General features: G+C 34.6%; 1 protein-coding gene and 1 non-coding gene across 5 annotated transcripts in view; both read right to left on the bottom strand.

Annotated features, from left to right (window-relative positions):
- LOC111052561 (protein kinase C, brain isozyme) overlaps positions 1-18,663 on the bottom strand; it is a 195,124-nt gene that overhangs the window by 74,556 nt on the left and 101,905 nt on the right. For 2 of the 4 annotated variants that reach the window (XM_022339282.2, XM_022339284.2), the window contains exon 4: positions 3,413-3,524. The exons of the other annotated variants lie outside the window; for them this stretch is intronic. In XM_022339282.2, coding sequence (XP_022194974.1) covers positions 3,413-3,524 — 112 coding nt within the window. The remainder of the gene's footprint in view (positions 1-3,412; positions 3,525-18,663) is intronic. 4 annotated transcript variants of the gene reach the window in all.
- Positions 7,260-7,413, bottom strand: LOC120353442. The gene has a single exon (XR_005572402.1). It is a non-coding gene; the product is annotated as a U1 spliceosomal RNA (small nuclear RNA).

Raw genomic sequence — 18,663 nt, 5'->3', positions numbered from 1 at the left:
TCTCACTATCTATTTGATTCACTGTTCTCAAACTCCATTAGAGAGAGTGGCAAGTGGTAAATCATAGAAACTATAAAATATCTAATAAAATCGAAAGATTATCAAGCTTTTCATGGAATGTTCGATGATGAATCAATATTCCGAAAGTAGCTGATCAAATCTGCAGTTAAAAACCAGGAAACCATTAGCTTTCATGTGTTCACATGCAAGGTAGTTAGTTTATTGCAAAAGACACGAGCGCAAACGTTGGAAATGATATATTTACAGAGTTGAAAGTAATTTTTCTCCCTAAGAAACAGACTTATGAGGTCTCAAATGATAATGGACATCAATAATTTACAGTACTAGGATTGAATATTCTTGAATTAAAGTTATTTTTTACAGAATCTTTGCAACTCGAGGTAACTTTCCTCATTTTTCATGTTATACCTAATTTTTGGGTTTGTGTCATAGTATTTTATTTCTGGGGTGATTGAATTGATTGATTGGTGACATAATCTCAAACGAACTTGAATTTTGAGCAAGCTGATACCAACTTGACTTCTATTATCGAGCCCTCGGACGATTCGAACTAACTCGAAGTAGGGAATCATAGCTAATGATCATTTGAACTGTTTCCATGTGATTAATGATTTTAAGTATCCGCACAAAAAGTAACCAACTATAAAAAAAAACTATTCCGATCAATTTTCTGCGAACGTTAACGTAAAATTAACCGTTAAATTTAACAAGCGAATCAAGAAAATAATAGTAAATTCAATTATGATTGATATCAATAGAAACTATTGATAGACTGAACTAGCATGATGGAATTTTAAACTGATCTTTTTCTGCATCCTCAAACTGATAGATTTTTACAAGTCTTGATGATACATTGCATTGCAATTATATCTTCTATACATTAATCTTTGGGTAAATTATCAAATCGTCAAATTCCAACTATTTCTTGATCAAAAATTAAATGATTAGGATTTGTTATTCAAGAAAAAGAGTATTCTACTACTTTTTGAAAAAAGAATTCAGTATTCTTACTGACATATTCTTCTTCTTGTGGTTCCTATCAGTTACGGGTGTAATATATAAATGTACTGACATATAGAAAACGGGAATAGAAACTTACAGTAGTAATTCTCAAAGTTATTCTAGTTGGAGTCGTAAGTTCTGAACAAGAGTATTCATGATCACAATGCTCATAACGTTACAACTGGCAAATAATAAAGTATAACTTGACGCGAGTTGCATTCTTCAAATGCATCAACTATAAAAATGCAATAAAACACATTTATTCACATTCTCGCATGCATGAAACGAGTACCATGTAACTAGCCGAATATTTCTCAACGGATTTATGGTTTCTAGAAATGTAACAGGCGGAAAACACCAAAAAGTCTATGAAACACAGAGAAACGACATCGACGGACCATATATAATAAATTCAGAAAACATCACATGCCAAATATTGATAAAACGTTGAATCATACGAACACACCACAGGCAAAATGCTTTCCAACAGCGAGCTCAAATTCAGTCAACATTTTCAAATTTAAACGTCTTTAGTAGTTTGTTTTAATGTTTGAGACGTTGTGTTATTTAGTTTAATGCTTTAATTTGTGGTATTTATTAGAATGGTTTTAGATATTATACAAAATCAAATGTTATTTCTCATATTATAAATTATGTAGTTAGTATTAAATATGCCGTTTTTCTGTTCATTAAATTTGATTTGAGTGCACTTTCGATTTTCAATATTCCATTGATTATTTGACGATTTTATTTTATTTTGAGACTATTTGACTAGAAAAGTCAAAGTTCCATGAGATTGATTAAACTATTATATGATTGATATTGTAAGGATTTATGTTTATTATTATTTGTATGATTGAATCAAATATTCTCAAGGTTTTATCAATTATTTGACATTTCGGTCGCGATTTCAGAATTTGAATTCTATAGCTTTATTTATTGTGTGTATCTTTAAATCTGAAGATGGCTTCACCAAGACTGAGTATTATAATTTGAAGATTGAGGATTTATGTTTATTATTATTTGTATGATTGAATCAAATATTCTCAAGGTTTTATCAATTATTTGACATTTCGGTCGCGATTTCAGAATTTGAATTCTATAGCTTTATTTATTGTGTGTATCTTTAAATCTGAAGATGGCTTCACCAAGACTGAGTATTATAATTTGAAGATTGACTCTTGGGAACTTGGTTTAATAGTGATCTGTTTTGAAGAAATCAAAATTTGAAACGATTATTTAAAATTGATTCTTTTTAAAGGGTTTAACACCCATGGTTTGTTTTGTTCTACGGAATTCGAAATGAAGTAATGGAAATAAACCTGAACAATGAATGAGAATAGAATGGAAAGATAATATTCTGACCTGATCATCAACGAACCAATTCGTCAATCTTGAATCATGTGAAAAATTTAGAGATCTAACAATAAAGCTGATAAAGTATTGGAGGTAACTAGAATTTATTCATTCAATGGGTCAGGAGAACTAAATTTCATGTGGAGTATCAAAATTAGAAGAACAAATAATCTTTAATAGGCTACTCTCTAAGGAATAAAAACTGTTCATGGAATGATTAATTTATCTCGTTTATTTTATATGGTAAGTTTTATACATTGATGCTCATTTAACAGCTTCTTGAGAAGTAATCCATTTAAAATTATTAGGTTTCAGAAAAATATATTTCACGTTCAATCTTGATATACGTTTCGAACAGTCTAATTATGTTTTTTCTATGAACTTTTATAAGTTAGATGATGGGTTGTATGCTCATGAAATTTAGCCATATTTTATCCCTGATATCGATCGATCTTTATTCATCAATCATTTAAATACTGGTATTCATCTTTTAATGTTTTAATAGATTGATTCGAGTATTATTGGACTTACAGCCCTTTAGATTGATAGCCCGGTGATGAATATAATGAAACATGCCAGTGATAACAACATCAATATAGAGTTGGTGACAACAAACATGCACGGCTGGTAGTTCCCTCCCCCCTCGAAATATGCAGAAAGAGGGGGTTGGAAGCTCTGGATATATCGGATCGACCCCCAGGGGAGAGGGGAGCAGGTGTAGGGGCACCCACAAAATGTTGATACACGAAATTAGGTGGCCGAAAAAGTAAACATCACAACATGTAGGTTTGCTCGCTGGCAACGGGGGGTTTTAGAGGGAGGGGGGGGGGGTTATTTGAGCGACAGCAAGCCAAAGGACGAAAACAGTGAGAAGAGAGAGAGAGGCGAGAGGAGAGAGAGAGATAGATAGTGAAACAGCTTTGCACACGTCAGTACAGGCATTAATTTTTGACAGTGAGAGAGAAGAGAGGCAGACAAGAGAGAGTGAGTGTTGCTGAGAGAGAGAGAGAGTTAGAGAGAGAGTGGTGGCTACCTTCGCACTTCATTCCCTGATGGATGACGCCGTAGAGCAGAGATCCACAGTGGTCGCAAAATGTAGGGCTGCCGTAGGTGTGAGTCCTGAACCTGTGCTTCGTCCGCGAGGCCTGATGCAGAAAGTCAGCCGGGTTATTTGATGTCAAAATGCGCTATTTTACAACATCACTTACAGATACAAAGCAGACAAACTTGCCCATAAGGCCGGCCACATCCTACATTAAATTCTGATCAAAAGGGTCCTACATCGGAATCAATACAAGTATAAGAGGGTCCTATTCTGAATAATTATTATAAATATCTCTATATATTAATCTGTGTAATGGGAATTGAATGTGTAAATTTAATTGTGCTTCGGTCATGAGTTAATTGTCGTTTCAAAATTCAAAGTAACACATATCTCTACTAGGTTCGATATTCTTTCCTAATAATACTCAACTGAGGTCTGAAATTGATATCATGGTTGTCAAAATACGTATTTTACAACATAACACCACAAAGGATCCGCGTTATCGAGAATTCAACTTTCACTACATATGTCAGGACTCTGAATGTGTGATGAAACATGGTTTATCTTCAAAATTATTTAGACATTTTGTCTTAATTTCTATTGGCACATTCAAATGATCATTTTGTCATGATCTCTATTGGCACATTTGAATGATCATTTTGTCATGATTTCTATTGGCACATTCGATTGATCGTTTTGTCATGATTTCTATTGGCACTTCGGAATTATAGATTCATGAATTCAAGTGTGAATTATCAGCACTATTGCAGTCTGAAACAGCTATAGTTGTCAAAATACTTCTCAGTTTCACAAAATGAATTTATATGAGAAACAATTAATCTTGTCTAAAAGTTACAGATATTTTAAAGAAATTCTCGATGATTATCGTATGTAATGTATGTAGACTGTGTGATGGGGAAGAAGAGTGGTTATTGATTGATTATGGCTTTGAAATATATAGAAAACTCCACCTCTTCATTCTATCGATAGACATGTTCATGAGAGATATCATTATTTGTTCAAATTTAGAGGTGGAGTTATTAGTTGTTTTCATGAATAAATTGTTTTTTGGAAAATGTGAACATTCAAATGAACAAACTGTGAAAATCTGCCCTATTAGTGGAGTACAACTAATGTAGGTCACAAATTTTAATCAAAATGATCAGACATTATTATGTACCTATCAAAGTTTATAAAATGTAAACTAAGGTATTATAGAACGATAGTTTATCTTAGTACCAACAAGTTTTAACCACTCTGATATAATTTACTAGCAAAAGACATCATTACATCAAAGCATCTTTCTTCAAGATTAAAAAGGTAGAGTAGATTGAAAGATGAACCTTTTTCAAAATGTGAAATTAATTTCGTTTCATCAAAGTATGCAACGTTCTTCAGGATTAAAAATGTAAAGTAGATTAAAAGATGACTTTTTCAACATGTGAAATTAATTTCGTTTCATCATAGGGATTTCCATATTCATGATCCATCCTGTCTCCCAACAACTTCGAATCATATTATTCTTGTACGAGAATTCATGTTTATTTTATCGCAGATTTTTGAAAAGCTAGTTCCATCAGGGTGATCTTATTTTTCTTAAATATTATAATGAGAGGAATTCACGTTATGAATTTAGGATGAATGATGAGTACGATGGAATTTAAAAGATATTCTTGTATTTAGGCTACTACCTCATCTTATAAACAAAGTCTCTTCACTTGCTGGAGCAGGAAGGATGCTTTTTTTAAATTTTAGCTTGGTGATCTTCTGATTTTAATACCACCCAAGACAAATTCCACCAAAGCCTTTCATTTGACGAAAGCCCATTATCCCTTGACATGCAATTTTCCATTACAGATCGTTAATTGGTTAATAGTTTTCAATAACAGCATAGATTCCATCGATTTGAATACTGTCTCGATTTTTTTTCTACACGAGTTTTTTACAATTAATTGAATCTTCCACATACATCTTAATGAAGTCCTGTTCTCGAATCACTTACAGTTGGTCGATCGGAAAACCAATCACGAAAAACGGGTCCACGTTTTGGGGAATGAGTGCAATTTAGTCCCGAAATTGGCAATTAAGAATCGTTTCATCTCGAAAATATTCCTCTCTTTTTGCGCAGTAGCCACACTGGTTGTGTCTAGAGGAATGCGCAATATTGAAAATATAAAGGCTTAGAGAAGTTGTCAGGTTATCGAGATATGTCAACCGCAAGCCAGATAAATATCTCGATGACAAGAAGTGAGTCCCCGTTCACAAATTCATCGACGAATTGTAAGCGATTTCCTTCTCGACTGTGAGCACTGTGCACACATTTCAAAATGGACAAGCCGATAACTGCTGACTGCTGACAACTGGATTTAATATTTCAAAATATCTATCTCGCGAGCTTTAATTCATCTCGGCCACATCAATATCCGCGGACAACAAAACCATTAATTACTGTGAGTTCGTGGGAGTCTGCTCCACCCATCTCTCCCGCTTTAAACCAGGTGGAATTTTCGAAATTTTATTCAACCTTTCACATTTGCGAGAGTTCAGATTGAACACAAAACATATCAGCGGAAGCTTTCGAGCGAAAATTGAAAATGTTTTTGTTTTAGTCTTCAAAGTTTGATCTCGGCTCGGAATTTAATACTGTGTTGCAGTGTGTTCAGAAATCGAGAGGATTTTACTCATGAGATAAAAGTTTTCATATAATGCAAATCCGTGAATTCTTGCTAAAGGTGTTTGAGTTTTCAACATTCTTTATATTCTGAACCCACATTATTCCAACTTCCTACTTTGTAAAAACGAATTTTTGAGAATGAATAAAAAGATTTCAATAAGGTATAATTTTTTTAGTACGAACCCTCAGATTCCGTAGATTATCATCAACCTAAACCACGAATTGTTGAGAATGGGAAAAAAGCTTTCAACAAATCATACAATCTACATTTTAGATGGAGAGTCTACCATTACATTCAATATGACAGTTTTCAGAAACACATGAATGGAAATGATTGGTTTATGTGATTTGATGGATTATTATCATGAATAAATTAATGCAAAACACCACAAAATATGCAACCCATGATGTGTTTTTGTGTCAGAATACAAAGATAGAAAACAACATTCAAATATAGATACTTGTGGAGAAATGTAGATGAACCTGTAAAAGAATAATATTAGTATCAAAACGCATATTTGGGAAAAGATTGGATAATGACTGTACAGATACATCAGATCTGATAGCTCAAGTACACTTTATTATTTTATTGATTCAATGATGCAAAATTATCGTTATTAATAAGTTGGTGGAGGATTAACAGGCAAAGCCCAAAACTGTTCCTCCACCGAATTTTGATTGATTAGAATAGTCCAGAGACTTTGCAGTTCACTTCCATTTCTTTCTACTATCCGGTTAACGGTAGTTCTGAAATATGGATTTATTGAATTGAAGGTTATCTTATATTAATCTTTAATCACATGGCTCGAATACCCATTATTTGAAATCGAACGATCAAATGGCTGAATAAGGTATTAAAATATATAATTTGAAACTTTATAAGAATGGTATCTTCAATATTGAAAATATAATTGACTTTGAATAGTTTTATATAATCCGTATACTAACTGCTTACTCATTTTTCACAATTGATGATAAGACTTCGAGTAAACTACAAGATTCTCATAACAAATAATCTGAAGATTGATGATGATCAATATCATACATATATTTCATAATAGTATTTTTTTTCTCTGGGGCTACTTTTGAATATAAATAAAAATATAAATCTGAGTACCCTTCTCAAATTATTTTGTCACGACATGTTTCGGCTATATAATTCCATTATCATAATAATGCCACTAATATAACATGCACCCGAGATGCACACATTTGGGGCATTTGCAGGGGTCAACCAAGTCGCAGTGCAATGACAAGACCTCGCCCTGGGGGAACCGCCTTCTTGATCAGGGTAACCCCCAAGCCAGGTAAGTAAATTCTTCATAACTTTATAGGCATTACATAGCCGAAACATGTGACAAAATAATTTAAGAAGGGTACTCAGATTTATATTCAAAAGTAGCCTTAAAAAAAAAATACTTTTATGAAATATATTTATGATATTCTTATTCTCATTCTTCTTCTTCTTCTTACCTTCAAGGAGTAAGCATTTTAGCCTGTTCCGACTCTCTCAAGAATAATAGTATGAAACTCATTCCTCCAAGGTGAGTGTATTGGACACTCATTCATGCAATTCCTCATATAAAGTTTGAAAGATCCTTCAGGAAATCAACAAATTCAAGAAAAGAAAGTATCAAGTCGAATTCTCCAGGATAAGTGTATATATCACTGAGGAGAGCGTTCAGGAGACGTCTTCATTCGAGGAGATGATTTTTTGGATGCAGGAGCCAAGTTATTATTGATAGAGATGAGCTGACTGATAGATGATATCATCGGTTGAAAGGCGGTTGAAGGAAGGATGAGGTGAGAAGATGTTAGGAATGGGAGGGGGATGAGGGTATGATTATAGAGAGAGATGATGGAGGTAGAAGGGATGTGGTAGGAGGAGGAGAGTGGAGTTAGAGGGGATGATGTTGAAGAAGGGTGGTAGTAGGAGGAGGAGGAGGATTGTGGATGTAGGAGAGATGAAAATTAGTGGGAAGAGGGGTGATGGAAGGTGTGAGAAGGTGCAGGAGACGGTTAAGATGAAAGATGAGGAGGATTAGAGCTGGGAGGAGAAGGAGAGTGAAGGTAGAGGGGATGATGGAGAAGAAGGGGAGGAGGAGGATGATTGTGGATGTAGGAGGATGAAGATTAGAGGGGAGAGGAGTGGTGGAAGGTGTGAAAAGCGTGGCAGGAGGGGTTTGAGATGAGAGATGAGGAGGATGAAGATAGGAGTGGTGGAAGAAAAAGGAGGGGTGTGAATTGGAGTTATGCAATATTTTAGGTGTCAAAGCTAGTGCAATGAGATGAGATGGATAGGGCCTGCAAACCAGTTACTATAGTGAGGTCCACGTTATAATGACAGTATTTGATCAACTTTGGTGTTGCTATCCTTGTCTATCATTCGACAAAGCAGGTAGTACTATCCTTTCTTGCTCCGAAACGATGCCAAATCTGTTCTTGACAATGTAAAAAGTTAATTAATGCAGGCAGAGAATCGGCAACGCTGTTCTCCCATCTTAATCCACTGTCATTATAACGTGGATCTCACTATAGAGTGACGGTCACACCAGCATACCATCGAATAATAACAGTGTCACTACTACTTGCTACTACCATAAATGAATAACACTGACAGAAGAGAACTTCTTCATCTTCTTCTACTGCTGGTGTTGGTAAGAGAGGGCGAAACTTTCAGATGCGAAGAGTGTTCATATTACTCGTATTGAATTGTATTAGCACCTCTCACCTGCGCATAGGTTTTTCCTTGCATGTGTTTTGGTTTCTTATATTTTTGTTAAACGTTTTGTTTTGAAGAACCAATAAAGAATTTTTTATTTGATTTGTGCGATGGAAAGATGCGGAAGGAAGATGAGGGGAATATGGAGAAGGAAGGTAGGGGAAGTAGAAATGAGAGGGGTAAGTAGTTGATGAGGGGAGGGGGTGGAAATTTATGATGGATAGAGGATTATGATGATATAAGAGTAGGATAAAAGAAATTATGTGAGGTTGGGGATGGGGTGAAGGGGAGGAGAAGTGGTTAATGGAGAAGATGGAATCGATAGAGGTGATGATGGAGAAGGGGTATGATAAAACAGGTGTTGATGAATGAGGAGAGGAAGAAAGAGAAGTTGGAGGAAGGGGAGAATGGGAAGAAGGAGAAGCAGGAATGAGAGAAAAAGGAAGAGCAATTTGAGGAGGAGGAGGAGGAGGAGGAGGTGGAGAATGAGAAGATTGAAGATGAAGGGAAACATGTGGAGGATGATAGAGGTGATGATGAAGCAAGAAGGAAGCAGAAGGAAGAAGGAGGATGAAGGAGAAGTTGGAGAAGAGAGATAAAAAATGATGAAGAATGGGGAGTGATTGAAGGAGAAAATTTGTATATTTTGAGTGAATTTGATTTGATCTGAGAAAGAGAGATATATATATAAGGAGAAGGAAGAGGAGTTTGAGGAAGAGAATGAGTAGAATTTGAAGAAGGATAAAGGGAAGGATGGAAGAGGATTGTGACAAAAGAGGTATCTATGAAGGAGGTGGAGGAGAGAGAGAGTTAAAGGAGGAAAATCAGAAGAAAAATGAGGATGATTGTCCTTCATCCTCATTTTTCTTCTCCTTTAACTGGTGGAGGATGAAACATGAGGTGGATGAGGAGGATGAAACATGGTGGAGGAGTAGACAGTAAGAGGGGTTTGAGAGTGGGAGAGGATAAGAAGAATGATAAAAAGAGGATGAAGGGAAGATAGAGGATGAGAGAGAAAATATAAGAAGAGTGAGGTGGAGGTGAACAAGAAGAACGAGAAAGAAGAGAGGGAGCTTGAGGGAAAAGGTGAAAACCCAGAAACGCAGCAAAAAGGGTAGAGAGGAGGTAGAATCTGCGTGAATGAAGAAAATCAGCATCAAGGAGAAAGTGAGTATAAAGAATATTGAGAGAATAGAATATAGAGAGTAGGGAATTACTACATAGGATGTTTAAATATTAACAATTCTTGAAGATAGTTAAAGGAAACGTTTACCGTAATGAAGGAGTGACTGGCATAGAAAACAGTTTGAGGATAGAATGAACATTGGAAAAGAAAAGGAAGACAGGTTGAAGTACAAAGAGAGACAAGAAACAGGTTCCTCTTCCTCTTATTCCACTCCTTCTTCTTCATCTTCTTCTCATTTTCCTCCTCCTTCTACTTCTTCTTATTTTTCTTCTTCTCTTCTTCTTCTTCTTCTTCTTCTCTCTTCTTCTCCTCCTTCTTCTTCTCCTCCTCCTCCTCCTCATTTTCCTCCTCCTTCTACTTCTTCTTCTTCTTCTTTTTCTTCTTCTTCTCCTCCTCCTCCTCATTCTTCTTCTTCTTCTTCTTCTTCTTCTTCTTTTTCTTCTCCGTAGTGAAAGAACATGATTGAGAAGAACGGAAGAAGTTGCAAGTATACGAAAGTGATGAAGGAATGGTGAAAGGAAAAATAGTAAGAACTACGTTGCAGAATGTATTACGTACAAGAGGATGTATCGCATGATAACAATGGAGAGCATGTGGGCATGAGAGAGAGAGAGCGTGTGAGACTGTAGAGAAGATGTAAGGGAAAAGCGTACGTTTTAAAAGATAAATTGAGGTTGAAAAGTGAAGTGGGTTGAGGAAAACGTGGGGAGAAATGTAATAGAGCAGAGGAGAAAGAATCTAAACTGGAAATACAAGAGAAGAAAAAAAAGTCAAGTTTAGGACAACCATGAAATACCGTCTGAATTACCAAGGAATTTGGTAAGCGATGAGAAAGAATTTAGAGGGGTGAAAGGGGTGGAAGATGAATGAGAAAGAGAATGGAATGAAGAAAGTAGAAACCGATAAGAAATGAGAGAGGTAAAAGTGAATTCCTGATTAAACTGAGAAAAAAAGGAGAAGGTAGCAGGAGAGGAAAATAAAGAGAAGATTTACAGATGGAATAAAAACTGGACCAGATGAAGAGGTAGAGGAAAGAAAGGAACGATAATAGAAGAGGAAGGAAGATGAAAAATGAAGAGAAATAGATGAAAGTGTTAACAGATAAGTAGGCCTAGTGAAGAAAGGAAAAGTGAGTCCAAGATTGAACAGAAGAAAAAAGAGATGACGAGAAGTAAGCAGGAGAGACGAAAAAGAAAAAGAGAAGATCTATAGATGGAATAAACTATGAGCCAGATGAAAAGGACAGAGAAAACAATGATAGAAATAGAAGCAATAGGATAGAAAGAGAAAGAGTGAGTGAGAATGAGAATGTAGATCAGACTTGACAGACAGCAAGCGAGATCGTGAGTAATAGATCAAGACATTCACATCACCTGTGGCAAGTCAACTCGGGTTGGGATTGAATACATGGGCTGCCCGGACTTATATAAATGATCCCCTGAATTTTCCCTATACTAGTATACTAGAGTGTACGGATTTGAAGGTCCTAGTCGGAATAACTTTCAACTCCAAAAACCTGAAGGGTCCATAAACTACAGTGATATCTTGCGAAAAAATTGCTGCTGTTTTTTTAAATGGTAAAACTACTTTCAAATATCAATCAATATTCATTATTTTTAAAACATTGAATCAGTAAAAATAAACTTATTCCTCAATAATTTTTGTTTAAAAAAACTTCAATAATTTAATATATGATAAAGTTCTATTAATAACGTGATCAATGTATAATAAATTAATTATTTCGAAGTGGATTGATAAAAAAGCATCTTGGAACGGACTGAAACCTCGAATGAGCAACTAAAATCCTTATTCAGCAGGAAAGATATAAACTACCCATTAATGAGCTCTTCTACATTATACAGGGTGATTCTTAATTATGGTAAAATAATTTAATACGTGATAGTAGAGGTGAAAAATAAAGAAAACAGTTCTCATAAACATCCATAAACGCTTCATTAGCGAGCTATACAGAATGAAAGATTTCGCCCGGAATTCAGTTCCTCTGGTGAAATACACCGATACTGAATTGTTTGGGGACTAGTTTTTGATAAACTTTTGCTGGATTAATATGGAAAAATATCTGAAAAAGTGAATAAAACTAGTCTGGAAGCTGTAGTTTGAGTAGTTTTTGAGAAAAAAGTTGAAATATGCAAAAATCTAAGTAGAAAAACACAGACTTCTACGTTTGATGCCCAATAACTTTCTTTAATGACCAGTAAACTAATATTTTTTTGCAATAAAAATTGTAGAGAAATTAATTCTGGTAAGAATTATGTAAGTTGTGTAAACTAAATTCAAATAAAAGTAGAATAAAATGTATTCTTATGTAGTACATTACATCACGAAAATTTGCTGTTTTATGAGGAGAGAACTAATAACTCATAGGTTGTAGCTGATTGCAAATAAAATATTTGGTTTTTTATGAAAAGTTTATTTTTATATGAAAGTAGCATATTATGTAAATGACATTAAACTTATACCAAAAGACTAAAGATAATGTTCAAAGTGACCTCCTTTGCTCTGAATGCATATGTTCAGACGTCTTCTCATCGATTGTCGGACCCGTTAAAATATTCCAGGGATAAATGCTTATCATTTCCATTCCGTTCAAAATCCTTAATCGGGAGTTCTTCAATGGTATTAATCGGAGTATTGTATACTAAGGTTTTCAAGTGTCCCCAAACATAAAAATCCAAAGGATTTAAGTCTGGTGACCTAGCTGGCCATGGTACTGGCCCACCTCGGCCAATCCATTGATTTGGAAAGCTGTGATTCAAGTGTTCACAAACAGCAACACTGAAGCGTGCTGGAGCTCCATCATGCATGATTCTCACAAAAGCAAAGTGGAATGGTTACAAATAACTGGTTAATAGATTAAACAAAAAACACAGCACGGTTACAGTAGGCCTAACTTACAGTTTGTTGTTTTGTTCAACAATAAGCTACAATATTTCTGAAAATAATTTTCAGCTGAAAATTTCTTTCAAATATTTTCTTTTAAAACAAAATGAATCAGCTGTTCTTTAAATCCATGTTTTATTTGCAATTATCTACAGCCTATGAGTTATTTAGTTCTCTCCTCATAAAACAGCAAATTTTCGTGGTGTAATGTACTACATAAGAATACATTTTATTCTACTTTTATTTGAATTTAGTTTACACAACTTACATAATTCTTACCAGAATTAATTTCTCTACAATTTTTATTGCAAAAAATTATTTGTTTACTGGTCATTAAAGAACGTTATTGGGCATCAAACGTAGAAGTCTGTGTTTTTCTACTTAGATTTTTGCATATTTCAACTTTTTTCTCAAAAACTACTCAAACTACAGCTTCCAGACTAGTTTTATTCAATTTTTCAGATATTTTTCCATATTAATCCAGCAAAAAATTATCAAAAACTAGTCCCCAAACAATTCAGTATCGGTGTATTTCACCAGAGGAACTGAATTCCGGGCGAAATCTTTCACCCTGTATAGCTCGCTAATGAAGCGTTTATGGATATATGTTTATAAGAGCTTTTTTCTTTTTTTTTACCTCTACTATCACGTATTAAATTATTTTACCATAATTAAGAATCACCCTGTATATTCAGTAAAAAATTACACATAAACTATGAGACGCAAAAGTTTGTGATTTTCAGACACCCTGCTTTTTACTGTATCATATAAGATAGACTGACATTCTGTTTGAATTGAAATATACTAAATTAAATTGAGTTTACTCGTCAAAATAAAATTTCGTTAATATAGAAAGTCTCACTGATGGATAAATACCTCCACCTCTCACAACGCTACATTATATAAGTGTGAAGTATGCAAAGTTATAATCAAGGAAAAGTGTACTGAGATTTGTATTTTTCTACCTATATAAGTGTTCTCTCTCACTAAATATTAAATCTTGGAAATCTTATAAAGGGATAGTGAATTTTTCTGCTAGTATGGGTGGAGGATTCTAGTTGATAATACTCTCCCACTGGATTTTCAAATTATTAGCATAGAATGAGGATAGAGAGAGCGTACTTGTTTCTCTATGATTAGCATAGAATAAGGATGGAGAACCTATGTTTTCTTAATCGTCTTATTCAACTGGAACAAAAGTGACTAGATCAACAACTTTTCAAGGAGAAAGAGGTATCCTAACGACTTGATAATCCGTGAGTAAAATTTTATTACAATCAAACTGAAATTATTATTTTTAGCTCAAGTGAGGATAGAGAATCGTACTCGGAAGAAATTAATAAAGAGGTGGAAGAGTTGAGAAGATTGTATGGGAAATAAATGAGTAATAAGCAGGAAGGAAAAAGCAATTAAACGAAGAGTTTTTCGTTGTGGAGCAAAAAAGGTGAAAATGAAATGAAGCTGGATCATCATGGATGATTGAATCGGACGCTGAAAATAATTAATTAATTCCGGCTTAGTGGAAAGATGAGAATGCACTGAGAAAGAATAGTAAAAGATGGGTGAAAGACTTGGGCGTGGGGGATCAGGAGGATCAAAGAAGAAGATGAGGAAGAAGATGGAGATTTCAATAAGGGAGAGGAAATATTCTAGGAAAATGTGCGTCCGCAAAATGAAGAATGATAAGAGGAATGCTGATATGGAAATGAAGATTTAATTTGGGGACCGAGGAATTTTCATTGCTGAAGGAGATCTTGTGTATAGGTAATGAGTTCAGAATAGAATAAAAACTGAAATTATTATTATTTGTTAGCTTATGTGAACAACAGCACTACCTCCGTAAACAAATCCGTAGTCCACCGATAAAAATTCGTTGATTTCAGCTGATCTATATCAGCTATAGTGAGGTCCACGTTATAATGGCAGTAGATAAAGATAGGAGAATAGCGATGCCGATTCTCTGCATTAATCAATTATATTTCTACACTGTCAAAAACATAATTGGCATCGTTGTGGGCCTAGAAAAGGATAGTACCACCGGCTTTGTCGAATGATAGACAAGAATAGCAAAACCAAAGTTGATCAAATACTGTCATTATAACGTGGACCTCACAATAGTGTTTTTATTGGTGTAGGAGCCCTACCTGTGCTGACGTCACCAGAATGGACTATGGCTTTGTTTACGGAGGTAGTGACAACAGCGAATAATTGCACTTAGAAGAAATGATTCAATACAAAGAAATATTGAAGAGACGTAATAAAGAGGATGAGAAACAATTAATGAACACGTATAAAAGAAGAAAAGTAAGACAAAAAACCCAAAACAAGAAAAAATAACATACGAGCTCACTATAGAAAGATGATACGAAGATAATACAGAGATGATATACGAAGATTATAAGAAGATGATACAAAGATGATACGAAGATGATAAAAAGATTATAGACAAGGATAGCAACACCAATGTTAAGCGGTGATGGGAAAGGATAGAGTCATCTGCATTGTTAAATGATACACAACGACACAAAAGTTAATCAAATACTGCCATTACAACCTCACTACAGTGATCACTATTTGAAGGAGAAATAAAAGACCTAAGAGAAAGGAGTCCCAGGAGGATTGGGAGCTAGAGAGAGACGGGAAAAAGTCGAAAACAAGAAGGATGAGGGATGGATGCTGATTAAAAAGAGCTAAAGATCAATATGCAGTAGGTGCCTGCTAATGAGGTGGCCTATGGCCAATTACGAGCAGCTAATGACTGCTATTCGGCTGCAGTAATGAAATCGATCGATCCATCCATTATTGGCCGCCAGATTAACTGCATCGTCTCTCACAAGCCACTGACTTCGTCTGAACTCCAATCTTATCTAGTTAGCCTCCATTAAGCAAACAAAGCATCATCGGAAAGAAGCTGATAACTTCGCTCCTTCTTGCGAAGAAAGCGAGAGGTTCACTCTAAACTCAAGGTGTTTTTCATCTATTCATCATGGGAGACGAATCTTCTAATATAAAAAACCGGACATACAGTAATTTCTTCTTCCATTTAGATATATGACTCGAGATTTCTGCTCCAGCATTGTTTTTTCATTAGTTTTTTTTCATTTTTCAGCGGACTCGCTTACTTTTATTTTGCGTACCTATTCCTCTGTTTTCTTCCTTCCCCCCATTTCTCCCTTCCCTTTTTTTTACCTCATTACTTCTCTCTTCTCTTACTTGCCTGCCTATTACATGGGAAACCATAGTTGGCTAGGTATCTTCCTATCTTTTTTTCTCTTTTCCAACACACCCAACCACAAAGCCCATGGTTTTATATATTTGTAACATTTTATTGTATTTTATTTGTTTTGTAATTCTTTGTTACTTCGTTTGTCTTGTTCTGTGTGTTTTTAATAAATTGAAATTGAAAAAAGATTAGATAACAGTTTCACGAATCTTCTCCAGTGATATACAAAAAGATTAAAATACAATCTCTGTTTCAGAGTAGTTGTGAAGGTGATATTGTGGTAGTTATCAAATATACAAAAGATATGGAGTTAACAAGTGATTGATAATGGCGTAACAACCGAAACCAGTTTATAGATTTTTAATGAATCTGTGGTTGGACAATATCTTGTCTTTCTAATCAGTACTAGCAGGTAAACCGTGCTACGCAAGGATCTAATTGAAAATTTAACAAACTGAAAACTTGAGGAATTATAATAGGCCTATAAACATCCTCGGTGAATCAAAAATAAGTTAATCAGTTGAGTAGTTCAGACGTGATGATGCTCCAATTCCGTGAATTTCCTATCCCCTACATGTATAAGCCGATTCTTTCCTTAATTATATTATAGATAATATACTTTCGTTGAATAGAAAATTATCTTTTTCTACAACTGCTCGTAAAGAAAGAATTTACATACTCAATTCTCCTCGTAAAACAACTTATTTATGAAAAAAATCTACTTTTTCGCTCGCAACCATCTGCGCATGCGCAGTAGATTTTCTTTACGCTCGCAAATCATTCGCGCATGCGCAGAAGAGTTTCTTTACGCTCGCTAATCAGCTGATGATAAGCAGTTCGCCAAAAGACAAAAAACTCTCGGTCAGTTCTTAACCTAAAAAGTCGGTAGTTGTACCGATTCTACAGCCATGATGGATATCAGTGTAGACGAATTATTATAAAATCCGCCAGATATAAGTGATTTAACAGGTTTGTGCAGTTGTAGAAAAAAATTTTGTATGTAATTCGCGCGTAATGCTTCTTTATCGCTCTTGCGAGCGATAAAGTCACGCATTACGCTCTTAATACATAAATAGCTATTATATCAACAGAAAGTAGATGGTCAATTCTATTTGTTTTTTTATTCGTTTATCCTACCTATTAGTTTTTTGTTGAGGATGGTTGCCCACATGAGCTCCAGGCTTGTGCGCGGGTAGACGTAGATAAGATAATATTGGTTTACCCAATTTTTTTATAAATTTACGAAAATAGGAATAAAGTAATAAAGAGGACGAGTCATAAAGAGACTTAATAATGCGGAAAACACCTGCAATAAAAATGAGAGCGAATAGACAATATGTGATAGGAAAAAATTCAGAGGAATAAAACTTGAAATGACAGTAAAAGGGGCCATGGATTGAGATCGGAGGAACTAAAAACTGGAAAACCAGGGAGGAAAGAGAATATTAAATAGAAAATTTAACAGGAATGGAGTTGAGCCGGCAACTTAGTAAGGCTGTTAATATTATAGAAAATGATGGACAAAAATTGATAGAAATCAGTGAAGATGGAAATAGGGAGATCTCATCATTTAATGATGAGAATGTAGAAGAAGAAATAATAGGGAGTGTTAATTCTAGAGAAATATAGAGAAAAAATCAGAAGAATAAAAGATAATATGAGGAGACTCTTGGGAAATATGAGAAGAATTAATTATGAGAATGTAGACTTAAAGTAAGAAGAGAAATAAAAAGAAGAAAAGGAAAAAGAAGAGAAAATAGTATAAAGCAGAGAACTGCCATTTATATAGATTGGTTATTATATAGTCTAGTAAGAACCCGGAAAAAATAAATAGTGAATAGTAGTGGTTTGTGAAATAGTAGAACAGAGAAAGATACTGGAGAGAAGATAAAAATAGGAGGTGTAAAATAGAGCATAGGTAGTGCGCGATAAAAATAAGAGTGTGAGCCATAAACTTGAACAACGTGCTAGGTTTGGTTTTGAACTTGCGAAAAGTTTTCGATTGCCACTGTAGTTGCTTTCAACTTGATACTGACAACTACTTTCATAGCTCGATAGGACGGCCAAGTTCAGTGCTAAACACCCAAGTACAAGTTTCCCATAGCTGAGAAATAAGTTTTGTCACTAATTCTGCTGTGAGATAGCTGGCTGTAAGTGTCACGAATCAAAGCAATGGAATTATGATACTTTAATGCGTATTTGGGGCGTGTAATATCACCGACTTTTCATTGTAAAATCGTGAGGTTTTGCCAAATGTGACTTCTTCAAAAAGTGATTTTACGAAGCATTATTGTATGAACGTTTTATCATTGATATTGTTAGGGAATTATGGTTTTAGACAAACTATAACCAGAAAGTGATTGTTGAAATCATTAGTTCAGTTAAACTTTAGTCATCAATATTTAGAATGTGATTGTAGAAATTATTAATTCAGTTAAACTTTAACCATCAATATTGTAGAATGTAATTGAAAAAAATATTAGTTCGGTTGAGCTTCAGACATTTATATTGCAGAATATACCTGTATAGTCAT

This window comes from Nilaparvata lugens, chromosome 10 (assembly GCF_014356525.2).
Source record: "Nilaparvata lugens isolate BPH chromosome 10, ASM1435652v1, whole genome shotgun sequence".
Lineage (NCBI taxonomy): Eukaryota > Metazoa > Arthropoda > Insecta > Hemiptera > Delphacidae > Nilaparvata > Nilaparvata lugens.
The sequence above is the reverse complement of the archived record's forward strand: the minus strand, read 5'-3'. Positions and strand labels throughout refer to the sequence as shown.